General features: G+C 48.6%; 1 protein-coding gene across 2 annotated transcripts; it reads left to right on the top strand.

Moving 5' to 3' along the window:
• Positions 1-1,499: 1,499 nt before the first annotated feature.
• LOC139599946 (transient receptor potential cation channel subfamily V member 2-like) lies at positions 1,500-18,095 on the top strand. 2 transcript variants are annotated; one of them, XM_071447693.1, is made up of 17 exons: positions 1,500-1,823; positions 2,071-2,188; positions 3,032-3,327; positions 4,557-4,690; positions 5,326-5,478; positions 5,938-6,078; positions 6,872-7,170; positions 7,688-7,864; positions 8,304-8,462; positions 8,577-8,672; positions 9,150-9,220; positions 9,501-9,666; positions 10,756-10,822; positions 10,902-11,209; positions 13,003-13,121; positions 13,550-13,644; positions 14,349-18,095. In XM_071447693.1, the coding sequence occupies exons 3-17, from the start codon at positions 3,089-3,091 to the stop codon at positions 14,474-14,476; spliced, it is 2,352 nt and encodes a 783-aa protein (XP_071303794.1). In that variant the 5' UTR covers positions 1,500-1,823; positions 2,071-2,188; positions 3,032-3,088; the 3' UTR covers positions 14,477-18,095. The 2 variants fall into 2 exon arrangements, with proteins under 2 accessions (XP_071303794.1, XP_071303795.1); XM_071447694.1 differs by having other exon boundaries at positions 1,501-1,823; positions 14,309-18,095.
• The last annotated feature ends 1,937 nt before the right edge of the window (positions 18,096-20,032 follow it).

The following is a 20,032-nucleotide window of genomic DNA, read 5'->3' as shown; positions in this document are numbered from 1 at the left end:
ATAGGCTGTTCCGTGGGTCTGAATTAATAATTAAGAATCCATCATGGATAAAAAAGCAGCTTTGTGTGGTCGCTGGACCTGCTTCATTTTAAAACACAGCAATCTTCAGATATAAGCTTGAAATATTCTGCCAAACCACGAGGAGGGAAGGGCCCTGTGCCATTTCTTGGTGCGTTTCTAGGGAGGGGCCTCCCAGCTGCTCAAAGCTGGGACAGTTCCTGTTCCAAGGGGGTGCCGCAGCCTCCTGCAGGCCCGGGGGCTGCTCCAGGCTCTGCTGTGCCTCAGGGCAGCTTTGGGAGGAGGGAGGCACAGCCAGGGCTCCGTGTGTCCTGCTGGGACAGCTCTGTCCTTTTGGGCCACCTCCCTCCTGGGAATCCCAGAAACACCAGCCCCAGCTGGGAGCTGGGCATGGGAAGGGCTCTTTGGCCTTTTGCTCATTAATGGGGATTCCCAGCTGAGCTCTGGGTCACACCAAAGGCTTGGTGGAGCATCAGGAGCTCAGGTGGGAGCCAGGGCAGCGGCATTCCCTGGGGAAAGGCTGCTGGGATTTGGGGTTTGCCTTCCCTGGTGCTGGTGTCACCCTGCAGGACCTAACCCCAGTGTCCCCACAGCTGAGGGCCGCTGTCCCCTGCTCTGGGAGGGGAAGGTGAAGCACTTTTGGGGTGTGTGGGCCCCAGGACAGTCAGCTGTGGGCTGGGGGTGCATCCACTCAGATTTCACAGAATATTCTGAGTCAGAAGGGACCCCCAAGGATCATCAAGCCCAACTCTTCATCCCTGCTCCCAGGGGAAGCCTCTCTATTTGGAGAGGAGTTTTCTCCTCTGGAGCACACCCAGGCCCTGGAGCAGAGGGAGTGATCAGCGCCCTGAGGGTCTGGGGCTGCCCTGAGCCCTGAGGAGCAGCTGGCACTGCCCTTGGTGGCACATCAGGCTGTGTCCCCGGGCTCTGCAGAGCTGCCTTCCCACACCAAGCTCAGCCTCATCTCTTCCAGGCACTTCTGCTGCTCCTGGGCAGCTCTGGGGGGCTCGGGGGGCTGTGGGGGAGGCAGAGGCTCTGTGCAGGCAGGGGTTAAACATTCTGAATTTGCAGTAGGCAGCAGCTTTCCCATATAAGAGCACTGCACTCATTGGCTCTCCCCTTCAGTGAGAAATCCAGCCAGTCATTTCCTGTGCAAGCCTCCTTCACTCTGCAAAAAGCCACACGTTGGGTGAACCCCAGGGCTCTGGGGCTGCTCCTTCCCACAGCATCCCTGGATTCCCTCATGGAGCAGCCAGGAGCTCCACGCTGTGCCACTGCCAGATGAACATGGGCTTCCCTGCACGGCTTCTCACCCATGGATGGGAATGATTTTGGGTCTGCCTTGAGGCCAGTTGACACCTCTTGGTGCCTGACTTGGTTGCTGCTGGGAGTTTTTTCCCCTCTGAAGGACCCGTGGGGACTCCTCGTCAGATCAGCTTTGGGTGGAGCTTGCAGCAACTTCTGGTAAGCGCTGAGCTCTTCTGACAGCCGGGCTTGGAGAGGGCTCAGGGAGCAGAACTCAGTTCTTGGGAAGTGCCAGTGGAGCTGGGAGGCAGAGAGAGCTCCCAGGGATGCACAGAGAAGGGGGATCCCTCTCAGGGTCCTGGTTTATGGGACCATTTTGCTCTTGCTTTTAACCCAGACGCTCTGTCTGTGCAAGACTGGCAGTAAATAACTCTCCTGAGCGCCGTGGAGGGATGGAAACTGCAGCTGAGGAATGATTTGGGGGAGAGGAAGACAGAAAAGCACGAGCAGACTGTTGTGGAAGTGCAGATATCCTTCTAAAGGGTTCGGCAGATGCACCAGTAAGTGTTGTGGGGAGGGAAGCAAGGCTGAGGGGACTGAAGGGTGTGTGCAGAGGAATGTTTGTCACTGGAGCGCAGACTAAACTGAGTGTCTGCATTATCACCACGGTTTGTCTCCAAACCAGCCCTTAGGTTTCTTGCTGTGAGCTGCATGAAGGTGTTTGGTGGCTGTTTTCTGCCCAGAGCTGTGGTTTTTTTCCCAGCCCAAATGCTCGTGCTGTGTCCATTTACCTCTTTGCTGGTGCAGGCTATGGAGTCTGGCTGTAGCCCCAGCAAGGGAGATTTCTCTTCAGAGCAAACCCGTTAACCCTTTGGAGGGAGTGCCTGGGAATGAGGAGGAGCTGCTGAGCAGAGCTCTGCTGCAGGTGGGTGGCTGTGGATGTTCAGTTTCTGCCTCTCAAACCCTGTGAGATGCTGACCTGGGCTCTGTGCCCTGGGTGTGGTCTGAGATGCGCCCACAGGATGTGGAGAGATGTCCCCAAAGAGGAAAACAGAGCTCAGGAAACTCTGTTTTGGCTCTTCAACCCAGAACATCCTTCTCAGATGAGAGAAGGGGCTGGCTGGGGGCTCTGCTGTGCTGCTGCCCTTGGGCAGAGCTGTGCTTGTGCAGGCTCCCAGGGCTGGGACTGTGCTTGCCTTGCAGCTGGGAGCTCCAATTCTGTGCTCACATCCACAACCAGCAGCTCCAAATATTGAGGAGGTCATTTTGCCCATCAAGGATGAAATGCCAGGCACTTTGTGCAGGTGTTTTTCCCTGTAAAACTCCCCAGCAGGGACTGTGGGCAAACTCATCCCTGTTCCAAGGAGGGCCCCCAGTGAACCTTTATCTTCTTGGCCACTTGGTGAGCAGCCTGTGCCTGTGCTGGTTGCACTGAGACAAGAACCACGATCACACACCCCTCAAGAGCCACTTTCCTTGCCTTTTATGTCAGGAGCCTGTGCTGCTGCCAACAGGTGAGGTCATCCCACTCAGGGGGCTCAGATGTGCTGCACACCAGTTGCCTGTGCTTCATGAGCTGCCTCTAAACCTCTCCTCCACTGGAACCCCACTTAGCACCCTGATCCTTTATTCAAATACTCCTCCTCCACGCAGAGTTTTACCAAATCTCCCTCTCGAGGGACCTGTGGTCAACCTGGGAACTCCCTTTGTGTCCAAACACCTTTGGGTTTTGGGAAGAAATTGTGTTAATTCCCCCCATCCTTTGCAGGTTTAGTGCCCCCCACAGGGAACCTCTTTGTGACCTGCAGGACCATCTCTCCTGGCAATGGATAAATTCACAAATGGGCAGCCAGGCCCAGCTCAGAGGAACAGGCTCATGGGACTGCTGGAAACTGATGACAGCCCCCAGGAAGAGAAACCTGCCCCCAGCAAAAAGGAAGAAAGGTCAGGACCTGGAAGGAAAGGAGAGCCACAGCCCTTGGAGACACCTTACCAGAAGGAGAGCAGTGACTTTGCCCCTAAAATCAAGATTAATCTGAATTATCGGCCAGGACTCGTCAGCAAGTGAGTAACTGGGGGGTGTTTGAGCAATTTGGGTTGGTCCAGGTGATCCACCCTGATCCTATGGATTGTCCCAAGTCTGCTCTAAAAGAACCCACACTAAATCCCACTAAATCTAATACTGAATGCCCCCAGGGATGGGCCTGACCCTGGTCCCGGGCTCCTCTCTCTGCTCTGGATTCCTGCCAGGGCTGCACATCAGCCCGGCTCTGGGAACAGCTCCAGCTGATGGAAAGAGCAGCCACTTAGGAGAATTCTGGGAAATAACTGTCTCTATTTTTCCCTTGACTCAAAAATAAAACATTTATGTGGGTTTTTTTCTGCCCCCAACAAAATCTCCTCCATCTCCCTCCTTCCTTCCACTGTCCCACTGGAGCTCGTGGCACATTCCTGTCCCTGCTCTCCAGAACTTCCCCCTCCAGACCTTCCTGTGAAAATGTGTATTTTATGATTGGCTTTTTGCAAATATTAAAATGAATATTATATGTGTTATGTTAGAAAGTTATGCTGTATTAATTTTTTCAAGTAGTGTATTCAATATAGTTTTAGGTTATAACATAATGTTAAAATAGAAACTATGCATGTGGGATATTTTTTTAAAGAAAGGAATAAAGTATTCACACCAGATAGCAGCCACAGGACACCTAAATATTTCAGAGAAAGAGAATTATTAGTAGTAGTAGTATTATTAGTATTATTAATAGTACTTATTATAGATGATAAATATTATATATAATAAAGTATAATAAATTATATTTCTTTTATTATATTTAAATTGTATTTATTTATTACATTATTATATTTAAATTATATAAAATGATATACTTCTTCCCACCTTCTTCAGCCCTGAAGACACTGTCAAAATTAAGTTGGCACTGACCAGACAGAATCCTTTGTTTAAATAGAATTTATGCATCATGTATGAAGTGTATAAATATGCAACAAGCTATTGTTTTTAAAAGTTAATCCTCTGTTCACGTGGGTCCTTTTTTTGGGTTTATTTTGCCCAGAAAAAGGTACCCGGACCATCCATAACTCTTTGTTTTTATTGCCTCATATTGTCCTAAATCCCAACTATCCAAATTTTTTATCACTCTAATTACATTACTATTTTTATAACCATTTTATTACTATTAAACTATTTTAAATTTTTTAAAAATTTTAAAACCAATTACTTGGCGTTTTCCTCCTTCCCCCCGGCACCCCTGACTGTTCCCCGCTTTGTCCCGCAGCCAGAAGGACCCGAATCGCTTTGACAGGGAGCGGCTGTTCAGCGCCGTGGTCAGGGGCAGCCCCCAGGCCCTGGAGGGGTTGCTGGAGTACTTAAGGAGGAACTCCAAATTCCTCACCAATTCCGAGTACACAGGTACATCCCCGCTCCTGGGGCGGTTTGTTCTCCGCAGGGGCGGCAGGGGATGAGCTCCCGGCTCTTCGCTTTCTCTTTGCCCTCTGTCTTCTTTTGTTTTCCTCATACTCACCCCAGGGTGGAGAATTGTCACTGACGTATTTTATGAAAAATCCTCTTGCTAAGATTTTTCTCCTGAGAGGCCTCAGAAAGGAAATGTAAAAAAAATAATTCTCTGCTGCTGTGGAATGCAATGGGTGCATCTTTGATTGGTCTCATGTGGTTGTTTTTAATTAATGGCCAATCACAGTCCAGCTGTCAGTCACAAGAATTTATTATCATTCCTTTCCTTCCTTTCTAACCTTCTGATGAAATCCTTTCTCTTTCTCTAATATAATATATAATATATATCATAAAATAATAAATCAGCCTTCTGAAACATGGAGTCAAGATTCTCATCTCTTCCCTCATCCTGGGAAACAAACACCACCACAGAGAATGTCATTAATTGAATATATCCTAAGGTTTTTGCCTCAGGACTGCTAAAAATACTGATAAAAACCTTTAAAATGAAGATTGTGTTTGATCTCTGAATCAAGCACCACAGCTGTGTGCAAAGCACACCCACAGCCCATTCAATCCTCTCTCCCTGCCAGATGCAAAGACTGGGAAGACCTGCTTGATGAAAGCCCTGCTGAACTTAAAAAATGGGAAGAATGACACAATCCCAGTCCTGCTGGAAATAGACCAAAAGACACAGAACCCCAGGCCACTTGTCAACGTGTCCTGCTCTGACTGTTTCTACAGAGGTAAGGAAGGATTCCTGTGAGAAGAGCAGGAAAAAGGGAAAAGAGGGGACCTGGAGCTCCTGCAGCCCCCGGGTCACACAGCACACTCAGCCTTTATTTCTGATTCTGCTGCTCCATCTCCTCCAGCCTTGAGTTATACCCTCCTTGGTCTGTAAAACAGAAATGATACATGCTTTTAATAACCCAAGAAGCGAGATTATTTACTTGGGAAAGTATAAAAAGCACTTGTAAAAGTGAAGTGATCTGTGGTTGTTAAATGAGTTTGTTTGGCTGCCTCAACCCTCCCGTGGCTGTTTGGGACCTCGGTGCCAGGCAGGGGGAATTGCCTGCCCTGATTTTGAATTTCTGGTGGTTTTGAGGCTGTTGAAAGCCCTCAGCTGCCAGCCCTGCCCGCCCTGAGGCTGTGACACCCCTGCTGTCCCCCGGGCTGGCACAGTGACAGGGTTTGCTGTGCCCCAGGCCAGACTGCCCTGCACATTGCCATCGAGAAAAGGAGCCTGGAGATGGTGAAGCTGCTGGTGGAGAATGGAGCTGATGTCCATGCCAGGGCCCACGGGGAGTTCTTCAGGAAGAAGAAAGAAGGAGTTTACTTTTATTTTGGTGAGTCACTGTGGAACATGTTCCTCTGGGGTTTTTATTGCCACGCTGTGTGTGATGCCACAAATTCTGGACGGGTTTGCCCCTCTGGTGCCATCTCCAGTGCCCTTTAATCAAGCCCTTGACTTATTTACAAAGCAGAATCCTTTCATATCTGGGGTGTTCACTGTGCATTTCCATCATCCTTGGGTTTATGTGTTTAATCCTGTCTGAGTGGCTTCAGACAGCAATACTTGGCTGGTTCACATTTGAGAGATCAGCTTGAGATGTGTTTCAGCTGCCCCAGAAACAGAGTATTTGTTTATTGTAAAACCCTTTCAGAATCCAGAGACACTGAGGCAGAACCTTTCTGTGTTTCAGTGATAAAACTCTGGGCTATTTTTGTATATTTTATAAATTATTTTAATATATTTTATATATTCTTTTAATATATTTATACATTATTTTAATATATTTTAATACATATTTATATATTTAATATATATTTAAATATATTTTATACATTATTTAAATATATTTTATACATTTTAATAAATTTCAATATATTTTATATTTTTATAAAATATATATTTTATAAAAATATAAAATAAATTATATATATAAATATTATATATATGTATATATATATAAAATTTATATATATATATATATATATATATATATATATATATATATATATATAAAATTTCTATATATATTTAACATATTTTTCTAGGACTGCTTTTCCCCTCCTTTCTTGAATCCTCTTTCACCCCTTCCTGCTTCCCCTCCAAATGCTGTGTCCTGATCTCCTCAGGTGAGCTTCCCCTCTCCTTGGCTGCCTGCACCAACCAGCTGGATGTGGTGGATTACCTTTTGAACAACCCCCACCAGAAAGCCAGGCTGCAGGAGCAGGACACCCAGGGCAACACGGTGCTGCACGCCCTGGTGATGATTGCAGATGACACCGAGGAGAACACCAAGTTTGTCAGCAGCACCTACGTGGAGATCCTCAAGGCGGGCGTCAAGCTGGACCCCACCTGCAAACTGGAGGAGATTGTCAACTATGATGGCTTAAATCCCCTGCAGCTTGCTGCCAAGACAGGCAAAGTGGAGGTGGGGACAGCCAGGGGGGAGCCCTGGGGGTGCTGAGGAGCAGGGGTGGTGGGATTTGCACCCTGGAGTTGGTGAGGAGCAGGGGTGGTGGGATTTGCACCCTGGAGTTGGTGAGGAGCAGGGGTGGTGGGATTTGCAGCCCTGGAGTTGGTGAGGAACAGGGGTGGTGGGATTTGCAGCCCTGGTGGGATTTGGGGTTGGAGCTTCTTGCACCCAACCCGTGCTGATGCTGCTGGCAGGGGCAGTGCCAGAGGTGACCACAAAGGAGGGCACCTCCCAGCCACCCAGCTGTGTCCTGCAGAGCCTCAGCTGTCCCTGCTGCCCCTGCCTTGTCCCTGCTGCCCCTGCCCTGTCCCTGCTCCCTGGGCTGAAAGTGCCTCGCTCCTGGGGCAGCCAGATGTGGTTGTTTCCCTGCTTTTAGCCAGGCCCAGGTGCTGGATGAGCCCCAGCTCCAGCTGTGCTGCTTTGGGTGTCCTCCTGCAGCTGCAGCACAGGGACAGGCTTGTGTTTGTGTCAGATCTTCAGGCACATCATCCAGAGGGAGATCCAGGAGCCCCCGTACCGGCACCTGTCCCGCAAGTTCACCGAGTGGACCTACGGCCCCATCCACGTGTCCCTCTACGACCTGTCCTCCCTGGACAGCTTCGAGGAGAACTCTGTGCTGGAGATCCTGGCCTACAGCAGTGACACCCCGGTGAGCCTCTCACCTCAGCTCCAGGACAGGCTTTTCCTCTCCTTTTCCATAGTGGGCAGCCAACAGGATATTTATTGTGGCATGAATTTGGAACTGTGGCATTTCAAGTTCGTGTGGGCTTTCAGGTGATGGTTTCTCTGAAAAAGGAATGATTCATGGGGATATCTGCAGATGATGTTGTTTGGAGGCTGCTTGGCATGGCTCTGACCATCCATAATTTGAGAGAAATTTTGATCCTTTGGTTGTCTTAAGCCTCAGTTTGTTCAAATACCTCAATGAAGTGACTTCTATGCAATATTTGTTATCTTTCACACTAAATAACCCCTTAACGACTCCCCAGCTGAAGCCAAGCAGCTCCAGCCCTTAAAAAGACCATCCCCAGGTGAATTCCCATTCCTGCTGGCACACAGGTGCACTTTGGTTCCTTGTTTCCCCACAGAACCGGTACAAGATGGTGGTTTTGGAGCCACTGAACAAACTGCTTCAGCAAAAATGGGAAACCTTTGCTTCCAAGAGGTTCTACTTCAGCTTTGTCTCCTACCTGTCATTCATGATCATCTTCACAGCCATTGCATACTATCAGCCCTTAAGGGTAAAGGTAGGTCCAGCCTTTTTTCTGGATGGATGGAGCAGATTTAAAAGATGTGGGTGGTTGGCATCACTGTCCCTGCCCGTCTCCACTGCTTTGGGTGGTTCTGGTTTTGTCTTGCAGCCTTCCTTCCCAGTGGAGTTCACAGCTGGAGGCTTCCTGTGGGTCTCTGGACTGATCATTATCTTGTTAGGAGGCATTTATCTGATCTTTGCTCAGGTAGGGGGATCTCTTGTCTGGTTCCATTGTAAAACAGGGGGGGAAAAAGGAACAGGATGGAGCAGCAGGATCTGTTCTCCTGACACCAGGACGTGCAGGAGGGAATCCTGCTCTGGGACACTCAGTGTGACCTGCAGTGGCAGGGGCAGCACAAGCCAGGTTGCTGGGCAAGGGGGATCACAGTTCCACAACAGCAAATAATTCTGAGAGACTTCTGTGATTTATGGCATTAAAATGCATCCCTGGCATTTAATGCAGGCTATTAATAAAGCCATTGGGCTGAGGCATGATTCACCCTTGTTTATCCTTGCCCTTTATAAATAAGGGCTTTTTTCATCTGGGAGGGATGAAATTGGGGATCTTGGAGATGAAAGGAGGAGCACGTGGAGCAGAGCTTTGCCTGGGGCAGGGCAGGGCAGGGCTGCCTCTCTCACATGGCCTGGCTCTGATGAATGGTGCATTGATTTTGCTCCCCAGAGCCTGTACCTGAGGAGGAGGCGCCAGTCCCTGAAGACCATGTGCTCTGACAGCTGCATCGAGATCCTCATGTGAGTCCTGGCCTCTGCCACAGCTTGGAGCTGCTGCTTTGTGCAGCTGAGCTGCCCCAGCACTGCCACAGAGCTGGAGAGCAGGAAAACCAGATCCTCTGCTCCCCTCTCTTTGCACCTCTGCTGCTGCCTCTTTCCTGAGCCTGTTTTTGTTGCTGGGTGGGCTCTGAGTGCTCCTCGCAGCCTCCCCAAACACCTTTTATTGCACAGCAGATCTGCCAGGGCCATTTTTGCTGAGATGAGCCACTGCCAATTCCTTTTTTTTTTTTTCCCCTTCCAGCTTCATCCAGGCCTTCTCCCTGCTGCTGTCAGCAGTGCTGTATGGAGCCAGCTCAGAGAACTACGTGGCAGTGATGGTGTTCTCCCTGCTGCTGGGCTGGGTGAACACCCTCTACTACACCCGCGGCTTCCAGCGCACCGGCATCTACAGCGTCATGATCCAGAAGGTACCAAAAAAACACCCTGCAGATCCAGAAGGTACCAAAAAAACACCCTGCAGATCCAGAAGGTATCAAAAAAACCCCTGCAGATCCAGAAGGTACCAAAAAACCCCCTGCAGGGAGAGGCTCTGGGCTGGTATTGCCACCAAAATTTCAACATGTGTTGTTTTGGTTCCCGAGTAATGAGAATTGGTCCTCAGAATCTCCTAAACAATTGTGCAGTTGGCAAATGAACAGGGAATTGACAGAAACGCTGGTGTTGGAACAAATAGTGTAGAGGGTGCCTAGAGGCAACTGTTCATCCTACAGGAGGGTCAGGAGGATTTCATCAGAGGATGAAATGAAGGGGAAGTAGACAGGAATCAATACAGATATTAATACCTATTAAAAACAACAGTCATTTTGCTTCCTTGCTCTGCTTGCCTGCAAAACTTCAGTTACTTTGCCTGCAGTGTTTGTAGTGGTCACAGTAAAATTAGCACACGCAAAAAGAATTAGGTGCAAGTAGTGAAGGAGCTGGGATTGGTGTCCTGTGGAAGCACAGGTGCTGCAGGATGAGGTTGGGTCAGTGTCTTCATCCGCAGCAAATCACTCGTTTGGCACTGCTGAACATCCCAGGTGCCAAAATCCAGCTCCAAACAGCACTAAAAACCAGTCTGGGCCCCCTGGAGATGCTCAGCGTGGCCTGAGAAGTGTTTCCAGATCCACAGAGGAACCTGGCACTGGAAAGGCAAAGCAGGGGTGAAACGAGGTGCCAGGGAAGAATTCTGGTCACCATTTGTGGAAAGGAGAGGGGTGGTGTGTGTGTTGAAATTATTTGGAAACAGCCATAGTGGGAGCTAACAGGATATTTACTTGTTCATACTAACAGAGCAACAAAGAAGTTCACAGCACTGTCAGATTAAGCTGCCAATGATATTATTTACCTATTGAAGTAATTTAATACATATTTGCAGTTTTTAAAACTGGATAAAAGGTGGAAACCTTGCTGTCAGATTTCCTGAGGGCTGGTTTGTGTCAGCTGGCAATGTGTGAGGTCATCCTGGTGATTTCATGTGAGATAAAGCCCAGCACTTCCCCTGGTTTGTGTTTCAGACCATCATGAGGGACCTGCTGCGCTTCCTCCTGGTCTACATGATCTTCCTCTTTGGCTTTGCTGCAGGTGAGCCCTCTCTGGGTTCTGTGTGGGCTGAGCTGCACAAATCCCTTTCCTGAGGGCTCAGGTTGTGTTTTCCCCGCAGCCCTGGTGACGCTGATGGGCGATGCCCCCTCGGTGTCCCAGAACAAGTCCCTGGCTCCCCTGGAGAGCTCGGGCAGCCATGCCATGTACGGGGGCCTGCTCAGCGTCTCCCTGGAGCTCTTCAAGATCACCATCGGCATGGGGGACCTGGATTTCCAGGAGCACGCCAGGTTCAGGTACTTTGTCATGCTGCTGCTGCTGCTGTTTGTGATCCTCACCTACATCCTGCTGCTGAACATGCTGATTGCCCTCATGAGCGAGACCGTCACGGATATTTCTGGCTACAGCAAGAGCGTCTGGAAGCTGCAGGTGAGGCCCAAAACCGAGTCCCAGGTGCCACTGCCTTCCTCACAGAACAGCATTTACTTCTTTGGTAACACAAAGACATGAAGTGAGTGCTGGCTTGATACCTCTGCCAGCTCTGACCTTGCTGCAAGCCCTGAGCAGAACCCTTCATCCCCTTCCCTCACCTTCCTCACAGACACAGCCTGGGAGGCTGGGATGTGTCCCCACCCTGGTTTCCCAGCTGGGAACTCCTTGCAGCCACAGGAAAACACAGGAGCTGCTCAGACCTGAGCCCCAGAGGAAAAAGGGTCAGCCTGGCCCCTGGGCTGCCCTCAGGTGTGCTCTGGGCCTGACCCTGGTGCTGGAACCAGGTGGGCCCAGCCCAGCAGGAGGCTGATGTGTCCCAGCTGTGCTGCACAGACCAACTGGCTCCAGCTCAGCCAGGCTGGGGCTGGGGGAGCCAAAGCAACCTGTCTGTGGCACTGCAGCCTCACTCAGCTCTTCAGCCTGCTGGAATGAGCTCAGGAAATGTCTCTTTAGAGCCACAATTCAATTACCCTGCAAGCAAAGCTGCCCCAGCAGGCCCTGGAGCCCAGCAAAGCTCTGCATGGCTCCTCTCTGATGCCCTTACCCTGATGACTTGTGAAGGCTGGCCTAGAACAGAGGCTGGACAGAGCTAAAGAATAAAATAGAGATTTATTGAAAGGATCTGCTCAATGGATGCACCTTGGGCAGCACAAGAGCCCAGCCAGGGCTGCACCCAAGATGAACCAAAATGGGCACAAAATGAACCCAAGATGAACCAAAATGGGCACAAAATGAACCCAAGATGAACCAGAATGGGCACAAAATGAACCCAAGATGAATGGTCACAAGGTCACGGGGTCTCTCATTTTTATTAAGTTCTGCTCCATTTGCATATTGCAGTTGATTGTCCAATTCCATCTTTAGCCCTTCAAGTCCCATCCTGCTTGTTTTTTTCTCTCTTCAGCCCACGCTGTATTTGTGGGGTGTCCTTGTGGCAGGAAGGAATGATGAGTCTGACTCCATGTTCTCAGAAGGCTGATTTATTATTTTATGCTACTATATTATATTAACTAATACTAAATATATAATACAGAATATAGAATACTAAATTATACTATGATATAGAATACTAAACTATACAAAAGAATACAGAAAGGATACTTACCGAAGGCTAATATAATGCTAATATGAAATAACAAATAAATAAGATAATAATGAAAATTCATTACTCTCTCCAGAGTCCCGACACAGCTTGGTCCTGATTGGCCAATAAGTCAAAATAATTCACACCAGAATCCAATGAAACAATCTCCAAACACATTCCAAAGGAGCAAAACACAGGAGAAGCAAATCAGACAATTATTGTTTTCCTTTTTCTCTGAGGCTTCTCAGCTTCCCAGGAGAAAAACCCTGGCTTAAGGGATTTTTTTTTCAGAAAATATGAATGCCACATGTCTGTCCTAAGCTCAGCTATTATTCTGCCTTTCACATGAAGTTGTCACCCTGGGAGTGCATTTTTAGGTGTATTTACACCTAAATTTTAAGTGCATTTTTAGGTGTATTTACAGCTGAATTTTAGGTTCATTTTTAGGTGTATTTACAGCTCTCTGCAGGGGTAACCTGGGGCAGTACTTCAGGAGCATTTTGGGGTTGGGTTCCACTTCAGGAGCACTTTGGGGTTGGTTTCCCTGGGGATTTTCCGAGCCCAAGGAGTTTCTGAGTGGGGAAAGGCTGGGCTGGGCTCTGTCTGTGCCCTGGCTTCTCTGATTTTGTGAGTTTTGTTCTTTCAGAGGGCAATTGCCATCCTGGAAATAGAGAAGGCCTGGCTGTGGCGCCAGGGGGGGAAGAGGAGATCCGGCTGCTTCATGTCCGTGGGGCTCAATAAGAAAGATGAGAGGTGGTGCTTCAGGTAAGGCAGAGTCACCATTCCCCCCTCACTCTCCAGCTCCTGTGGGGTCACAGCCTGGGGCACCACAGGGAATTTCAGCACTGATCAACCACACACTCCTGGCTACATCCAAATTCCAGGCTGGAGGCTTGAGAATTAATTGATCCTCCAGCATTGCCACCTTTGTATTAACAACATTCCCTGAGCTGGAGAATTTGAAACCAGAACAGGGGGCAATATACAGGGGCAAAAGATATTTTGCTTCATGGAGCTTTGATTATGGAAGATCTTTGCTTGAACAAAAAGCTCTGTAAGGTGCTGCTGCTGCAGGCAGACCACCAGGGTGGTGTTGGCAGGGTGAGCTGGGCTGGGAGGCTGCAGAACAACGAGATCTGCCTTGGGGTGCTGCATTCCAGGCATCAGTGTCTTGTGTCACTTTGTCTCTCCAGAGTAGAGGAAATTAAATGGACAGATTGGGCAAAGGATGTGGGAGTTCTGAAGGAAGAACCTGGGAGCACCAATGATTCAGAACTAAATCCAGAAGGTAAATTTAATCATGAAGAAAGGTCTGCAGTTCCCTTTCAGCTTCCTGCTCAGCAAACTGCTCTTGGCATGTTGTTATGTCTTTGGCATTCCAGGCAGGCCAACTTGAAATTGCTTCCCCACAGCAGCATCCCTTGTGAGCTGAGAAAATAAAGGTTTAGTGTAGGGCTGGCCAGAGTTTGGGAACACACTGAGGAGGAAGGAGATGCCATTCCTATCCAGCTCTGGGAGAAAGGGGCAGGAAATGCTGCTGAGGAAAAGCAAGGGCTGCTCTTGTTTTTGGCTCAGTAGCCCAAATATGTGAAGCTTTTCCTAGGAAAGGTAAAATTTAGGCTCATTCATCCTGCAGATGTTAAAATCACAGGGCTTTCAGAGCCTGAATCTGGGCATTAACTCTGGCAGTGCTGTCAGATTCTGCCTGAGACCTTTGCTGGCTTCCCTTAGTAGAGCTGGGAAGGAACTCTATGGAAATCAGAGCTGTTTCCCTGTTAGAAAAATCTTGTTCAGCCTGGCCAGGAGCTCCAGTGGCTTTGGACACATCCTCCAGTGCAGATTCCCCCTGCAGTTTGCCAGGACTGGGGAGGTTGCAGTGCTTAGGACGCTCTGTGGTGTGTGTTGGGTGTTCCCTGAGCCTTCACCCTTCTAAAGCTGGGTCCCTTTGTCAGCTTCCTGCTGATGAGGGGCTGCTCTGTGTCCCTGCTGCAGACACCAGCTCCTGGAGACCAGCACAGAAACCACCGCGAGCAGCTGCCCCCGAGGAGCTGGCGCTGCTGCAGCCCCAGGCACCTGGCACGGAGATGGTTCCTCTGCACAGACAGCCCAGGGAGCTCTGACAGCTCCCCTGCACCTGCCTCCATCTCCAGAGGAGCTGCTCTTCCCCCTGCAGCTGGGAGAGCTGAAGGCACTGTCAGCAGCAAAGTGCATTTCGTGGAGGACTGTGGCTCAGCCTGTGGCTTTCAGCGTTGTCATGCACTTTAATGATTCATTTCCTCTGAAGAAACTGTTTTTAACTTGACTTTTCTCTGCCTGACACTTTCTTATTACTATTCCTAAAGATCCAGTGGTGGGAGTGAATTGCTGGGGCAGTGGGGAAGGCAGAGCTCTCTGAGCTGTGCAAGGATAATGCTGATGGAATAATGTGGATAATGCCCATGGATAATGCCCAAGGAATCACCTGGCTGAGGATGAACCCTGTCACAAGGGACTGCACTAAAGTGCTTTGGAATAAAAAGTGTTGTAGAGTCCTAAAAGCTGCTGAGGGTGGAGTTGTCTCTGTGCTGGTGAGAGATGTGGGTGGACAAACCCTCACCCTGTGCAGCACCTGCAGGGCTCTGTGGCTAATCCACGTCAGGATCCCCATTTCACACTTCCAGAATGAAATTCTTTGCAAGTTTCCCTACAATCACAGGAGGTGATGTGGATTTCCTGGACCTGAAACTTTCACTGGTGGATTTCTGGGACTCTCATGGGTTGCTTTGTCTCTGTAACAAACAGCAGCAGAATCCTGCTCGTGGCCCCTGAGAGACTGATGGGCCAACACTTTGTGTGTGGTTTTTGCTTCCTGTTACTCATGATGGGCATCCTGTCCTGCTGCAAATGTCTGCAAGGACCTTGTTCCTTTTTGTGACTTGCAGCCTGCTGTAAACTCTGTGGGAAAAGAGATAAAAATGAGCTGTCTCACTTTTCACTCTATTCAACAGTCATAACATGTAAAATTTCTGTAAACAACACAGCAAGTGTACTTAATTGAAAATGTTCATTTTTGGATGCACTTTTAGAGTTTCTGCCTTTCTCAGCAAGGGAGGGGAGGTGTTATCAGTGTGGACTGTAGGTTCTTATCAGATTCCTGATTACTGCTGTGAGGGTTAACCCTTGTTTTTCACAGCTCCATGTAAGTTTGTGCAGCCACATCTGAGCCTGGAGCAGGTGGTGCTGCCCTGGATGCACCTTCCAGTCCAGGGGAAGGTTGGTGAGAATCCCAGGAAAGGTTTGTCTCACCTTCCCTCCAGTGAGATAAACCATGCAACCTGAGATCTCTGTCTCAGTTCCACTCTGAGTGAGCCTTGGAGGTTTTCCTTTTGGACACCATCACCTTAATCCTCACTGCACGCACGTTACAGGCAGCAAAACTTTGTTTTAAAATGTATTCCCTGCACTTCAATGGGTTCTCCCCCCTGTGCTGGGCAATTCCCCCTCCAGCCTCACTGCTCTGGGACTCTGAGTGGGAACTGACTTTTTTTGCTCCACCTTCTGTTGTTTTCTTGCTTTGTGAAGCCTTCAGCTGCTTTTTCCATCTATGGCTTTGTCCTAAGTGTTCCCAAGATCTGGCAAGGTGCTCATCTGGCCTGTGATAAATCTATTGCTGTGCTTGGTGCTTTGCTGTGGCAGGGACACTTGGAGATTGTAAAGAAAGGCAGGATCAGAGCTGCCATCCCTGGCTGGACTCTCAATAAATAACCTTGCTGGTGGTGTGGGGAGGCTGTGGGCACTGACAGCTTTCAGCATCACCTTCCTCTTCAGCCCTTCCTTGGACCTGCTTCTCTTTTTAAGCTTGGCAGTGCTCATTTGTCTTTTGATCTGCACCAGAAATGTTCTGCTGTGAGGCAGGGCCTTGGCATCCCCAGAGCTTCCCAGTCCCACCCCAGCCCAGCAGTCTCATGGGTGAAGGATGGTGGTCAAGAGGCCCCATAGAATTTTGGGGTCCACTCTTACCAGATGCCAATGTTTTGTTAGGAAACCCTTCAGTCATTTACACAAGAACTTCTCAACAGCTGAGCTGTCCTCTCCCTGACAGGTAAACCCCACTGAGAACCTTTTCTGTGCATAGGGGGAGGTTTTGCAGGGCTCTGACCAAACACAAAAACCTCTCACAAGTGGCAGTGGAGGCACAGCTGCAGTTTCCCTCCTCTGTCTGAAGCACAGAGGCTCTGGGGGCCCAGCCCTGCCATGGAAAGGCACCAGCAGCTCCCAGTGCAGCTCCAGGGCTCTCCAAACCCTCTGGATGTGCTTTGGTCAGAGTTTCTCAGCTCCTGGCAGGTGAGAGATGAACCTTGGGCACCCAAACCCCTCCTTTACCCCAGCACACTCTGCCTGCTCCTTGTGCCTCTGTGGAAGGCTCTGACCTTTCCCCACTCACAGAGCTCTCTCTGCAATTTTCCTAAAAAAAAACCCCTCCATCTCTGCTCTGTGTGGTTCCCAATTCCCTATTTTCCTCAGGGGCAGAGGTGCAATCAAACCTTCCTTGTTCTTCAGATGCTTTGCACACTTTGGTGAGTTTCCCCCCCCTGTTTTTCCAAAGCCAGCACAGGGAGCTGTATCCACGAGCTGGTTCCTCCATCTCCCTGTGACCCCACTTGCAACTGAACATATTTTCCATTGCCTCTGGAGCTCGCAGAGGGAGCCTTTGAAATGTGACAGCCCCAGGGCTGGGACAAAGAGCAGATGCTTTCTGTAAGTCCCAGGAGCTGCCCAGGGCTGGGGCTGAAGGGCTGCAGCTGGTGGAGTTTGCAGCTGGACTCTTCCTGGGGCTGCCTCTCACTTTTCAGGCTTTGCTGTGCTCAAGAAATTTCATGTCTTGCTCTGGGGCTAAAACAAAAATTAAAATTGGCGGAAAAAATAATTTTGAAAGAAAGCTTGCACTTTGCAACCTCAAATCTGCTTCTACAGCTCAAAAATCCCCCAGACTTGGGGCCAGACAGGAGCAGGCAAAGGCTCAGAAAATGTGGCTGTGGCTGCCTTGGGGATGGAAATCCGAGTGCAAAGGGGTTTTTCTTGCTTCCTCTTTTGCCATAATATTTTCATTTTTTTCAGCTGAGATTTGTGGCATGTGGGGTGCTACAGCATTTCTGGTCTCTGAGGATGGCTGTCAAATGTTGAACACACAGAGAGGAGAGTTGGAGGTAGCTGGAAAGTGCCCGTGGGGTTTGTTGCACTCTTTCCTGAGAATCCTTGGAAAATTTAGATTTTCTGGACAAAGAGAACCGTGTCTCTGTTTTACTGGGCAGAAGAGCCATCCCCAGCTGGCAGTGTTGGTTTTGTTGCTGTTCATGTCTCCAACACTAAAGTCAGGGACTACATCATTGCAGAAAAAAAATAATAAATTCTGCTATTTTGGAATCCTCTGGATGAAAACCTTCATCCATTAGGACAAGAATGAATCTGCAGAGTGCCAGAACCATTTCCCTTTGTTCATCCCAAGCTTGCAGTGCTTTACCTCTGCAGCAAAAACATTGGAAGGAATCATGGAATTTGGAAAAAGAGTGGGAAAAAGTTCATCTAACTGGGCTGTGCTGTATTTCTGTTCCACTCTCATGGGTCACAGGGAGGGAGGTTGCCAGCTGTGCTATTCCCTTTTCTGCTGTCAGATTGTTGAATAATGATTTTGCTGCTGCTAAACTGGTTACAGGATCCGTCCCTGAGGATGGCTGGAATAAAATAAATAATAGGAACCGATCCACATATAAGTAGATATGTGATGTTTTGTTCTAAAAATTGCCCTTCCTGCTGCAAAGGACACTAATTCTACAAAGCTATATATAGAGAATTCCAGGGAAAGGGCTGCTTGTCTCCTTCTGGAGCACAGGTTGGGTTTGATGTGGGGTCTGAGCTGTGCCCATGGCCTGCTGGGCTGACAGATGCTCTCCTTGCTGGAGCTGCTGGTGCAGGTTGAGGGAAGAGGGGAGGGTTCAGGCCATTGCCTGGAGACAGAGGTGCAAACACTGGCAGCGTAAACACTCCCTGCTGGGGATTTTCCAACCATGCCTGAGCAGTGACAAATAAAACATTCCTGCTTTGTGCTCCCTGCTGCATGTGCTCTCCCTGTATGGTAGAGGACTGCAGGCTGCAGCCAGAGCTCCTGGCTTGCTCAGTAGAAAATAGGAGAGAAATAAAGAAATAAAGTTATTCTGTCCCTTTTTGTCCCAGTGAGGTAAAATTCTGATTTTTCCCTGTGTGCAGGGATTTGTTGGTGCAGCCCTTGGCAACACAGAAGTGCTTGGGGAGTTTTCTGCATGTCCCCTTTGCTTCTGGGGCCAGGCAGAAAACAAGAGATCCTACAGGATCCATGACAATATCCAGGATTGAAGTGAATTGTGTCACAAAGGAAACCCTTTGGTGCTCTGCTGGAGTTTGCTCAGGTGCTTGGGAGCAGAAAGCAGCAGCCTGGGCACAGCAGGGCTCACACAACGGGCACCCTCTCGTGGCTTTGTCCTGTCACAGGGTGAGGACAGGGATGGATCCAGCTCTGGAGCAGGCTGGGAACCCCCTCAGCTTCTCTGATCTCAGAAAAGACCAGGCAGTACCATTTATTTTATATTTTTAAATGCAAGAGTTCTACATTTGCTATAAGTCCTTCTCTGATGTTTTCTAGGCTGGTTCATTCACCTTGAAAAGCCACTTCAATCTGCAGGTGACCTCTCCTTGGGACAATCTTTGATTTTCTGATGGTCTCCAGGACATTGCAGGATCTCTGGAGGACGTGATTGTGCTCTGGTAGGTAATAAATGTTGTTTTTTAGTGTGCTGGGGAAATGCTTCAAAGACAAATATAGAATCTGTGTTCCATGCAATGTGTCATTATTCTATTTTTAATTCAGCATCAGAGGGGCATAAAAAAAAATCTTTCCCAGTGATAGAAATTATCTAAAATATAAACCCTTCAGTCCAAGTTACAAAGGGTTTTGCCTTGTATGTCTAAAGATTTGGACAGGCATGAGATAGTGAACATGAATTAACTGAGATGAAGGTCTGAGAAGACCTTGATGTCTGCAGTTCAGCACTGATAATTTAGCTTATTTATACAAAATTTAATTTATTTACATACTGTCCCTCTTTCTCAATCAGACCTCTGTCAGCTGAGTGACCTGTGGAGTTCACACACACAGAGGCCAGGCAGATGGGTTTGATTTTCTCTTTGCATTTTGGATTTGAAAACAAACTGCAGATAAAGAACTGGAACTGCTAGATAATGTGTTTATCCAATGGAAACATAAATACCACGTTTAATCCTGAAGCTCTGCCCATAGTGGTATATTTTGGCTGTCTGCTCCTTCAGGCTCTTGGGATTTTGTGTGTTCTGAACATTCCCAGCAGAAACTGGAACTTCTGTAAATAGGCCAGCCTGCTCCAGGTGACACAGCATGGAAACACTGAGCAGTTCTTGTTCTTGCTGCCAGGCTTCCTTAAAACATTTTTCCTGGAATATTTCAGCTCCAAATTTATATTTGATTCTGTTCCTGATCTGCTCTTCACTGACTAACTCAAGACCAGCTGTCCCCTGTCTTGCCAGCATGAGATTCAACCCTGAGAGAATCCTCATTTTCCAAAACAGCAAAACTGTGTTTTGATACAATAATCTGAGTATTACAGTGCCTTGGCAAGGCAAAAGCTGGG

The sequence above is a fragment of the Agelaius tricolor genome, unplaced genomic scaffold (assembly GCF_023055355.1).
Source record: "Agelaius tricolor isolate 1412-34295 unplaced genomic scaffold, bAgeTri1.0.p SCAF_25, whole genome shotgun sequence".
Taxonomy (NCBI): Eukaryota; Metazoa; Chordata; class Aves; order Passeriformes; family Icteridae; genus Agelaius; species Agelaius tricolor.
This window is presented reverse-complemented; position numbering and strand designations above follow the sequence as displayed.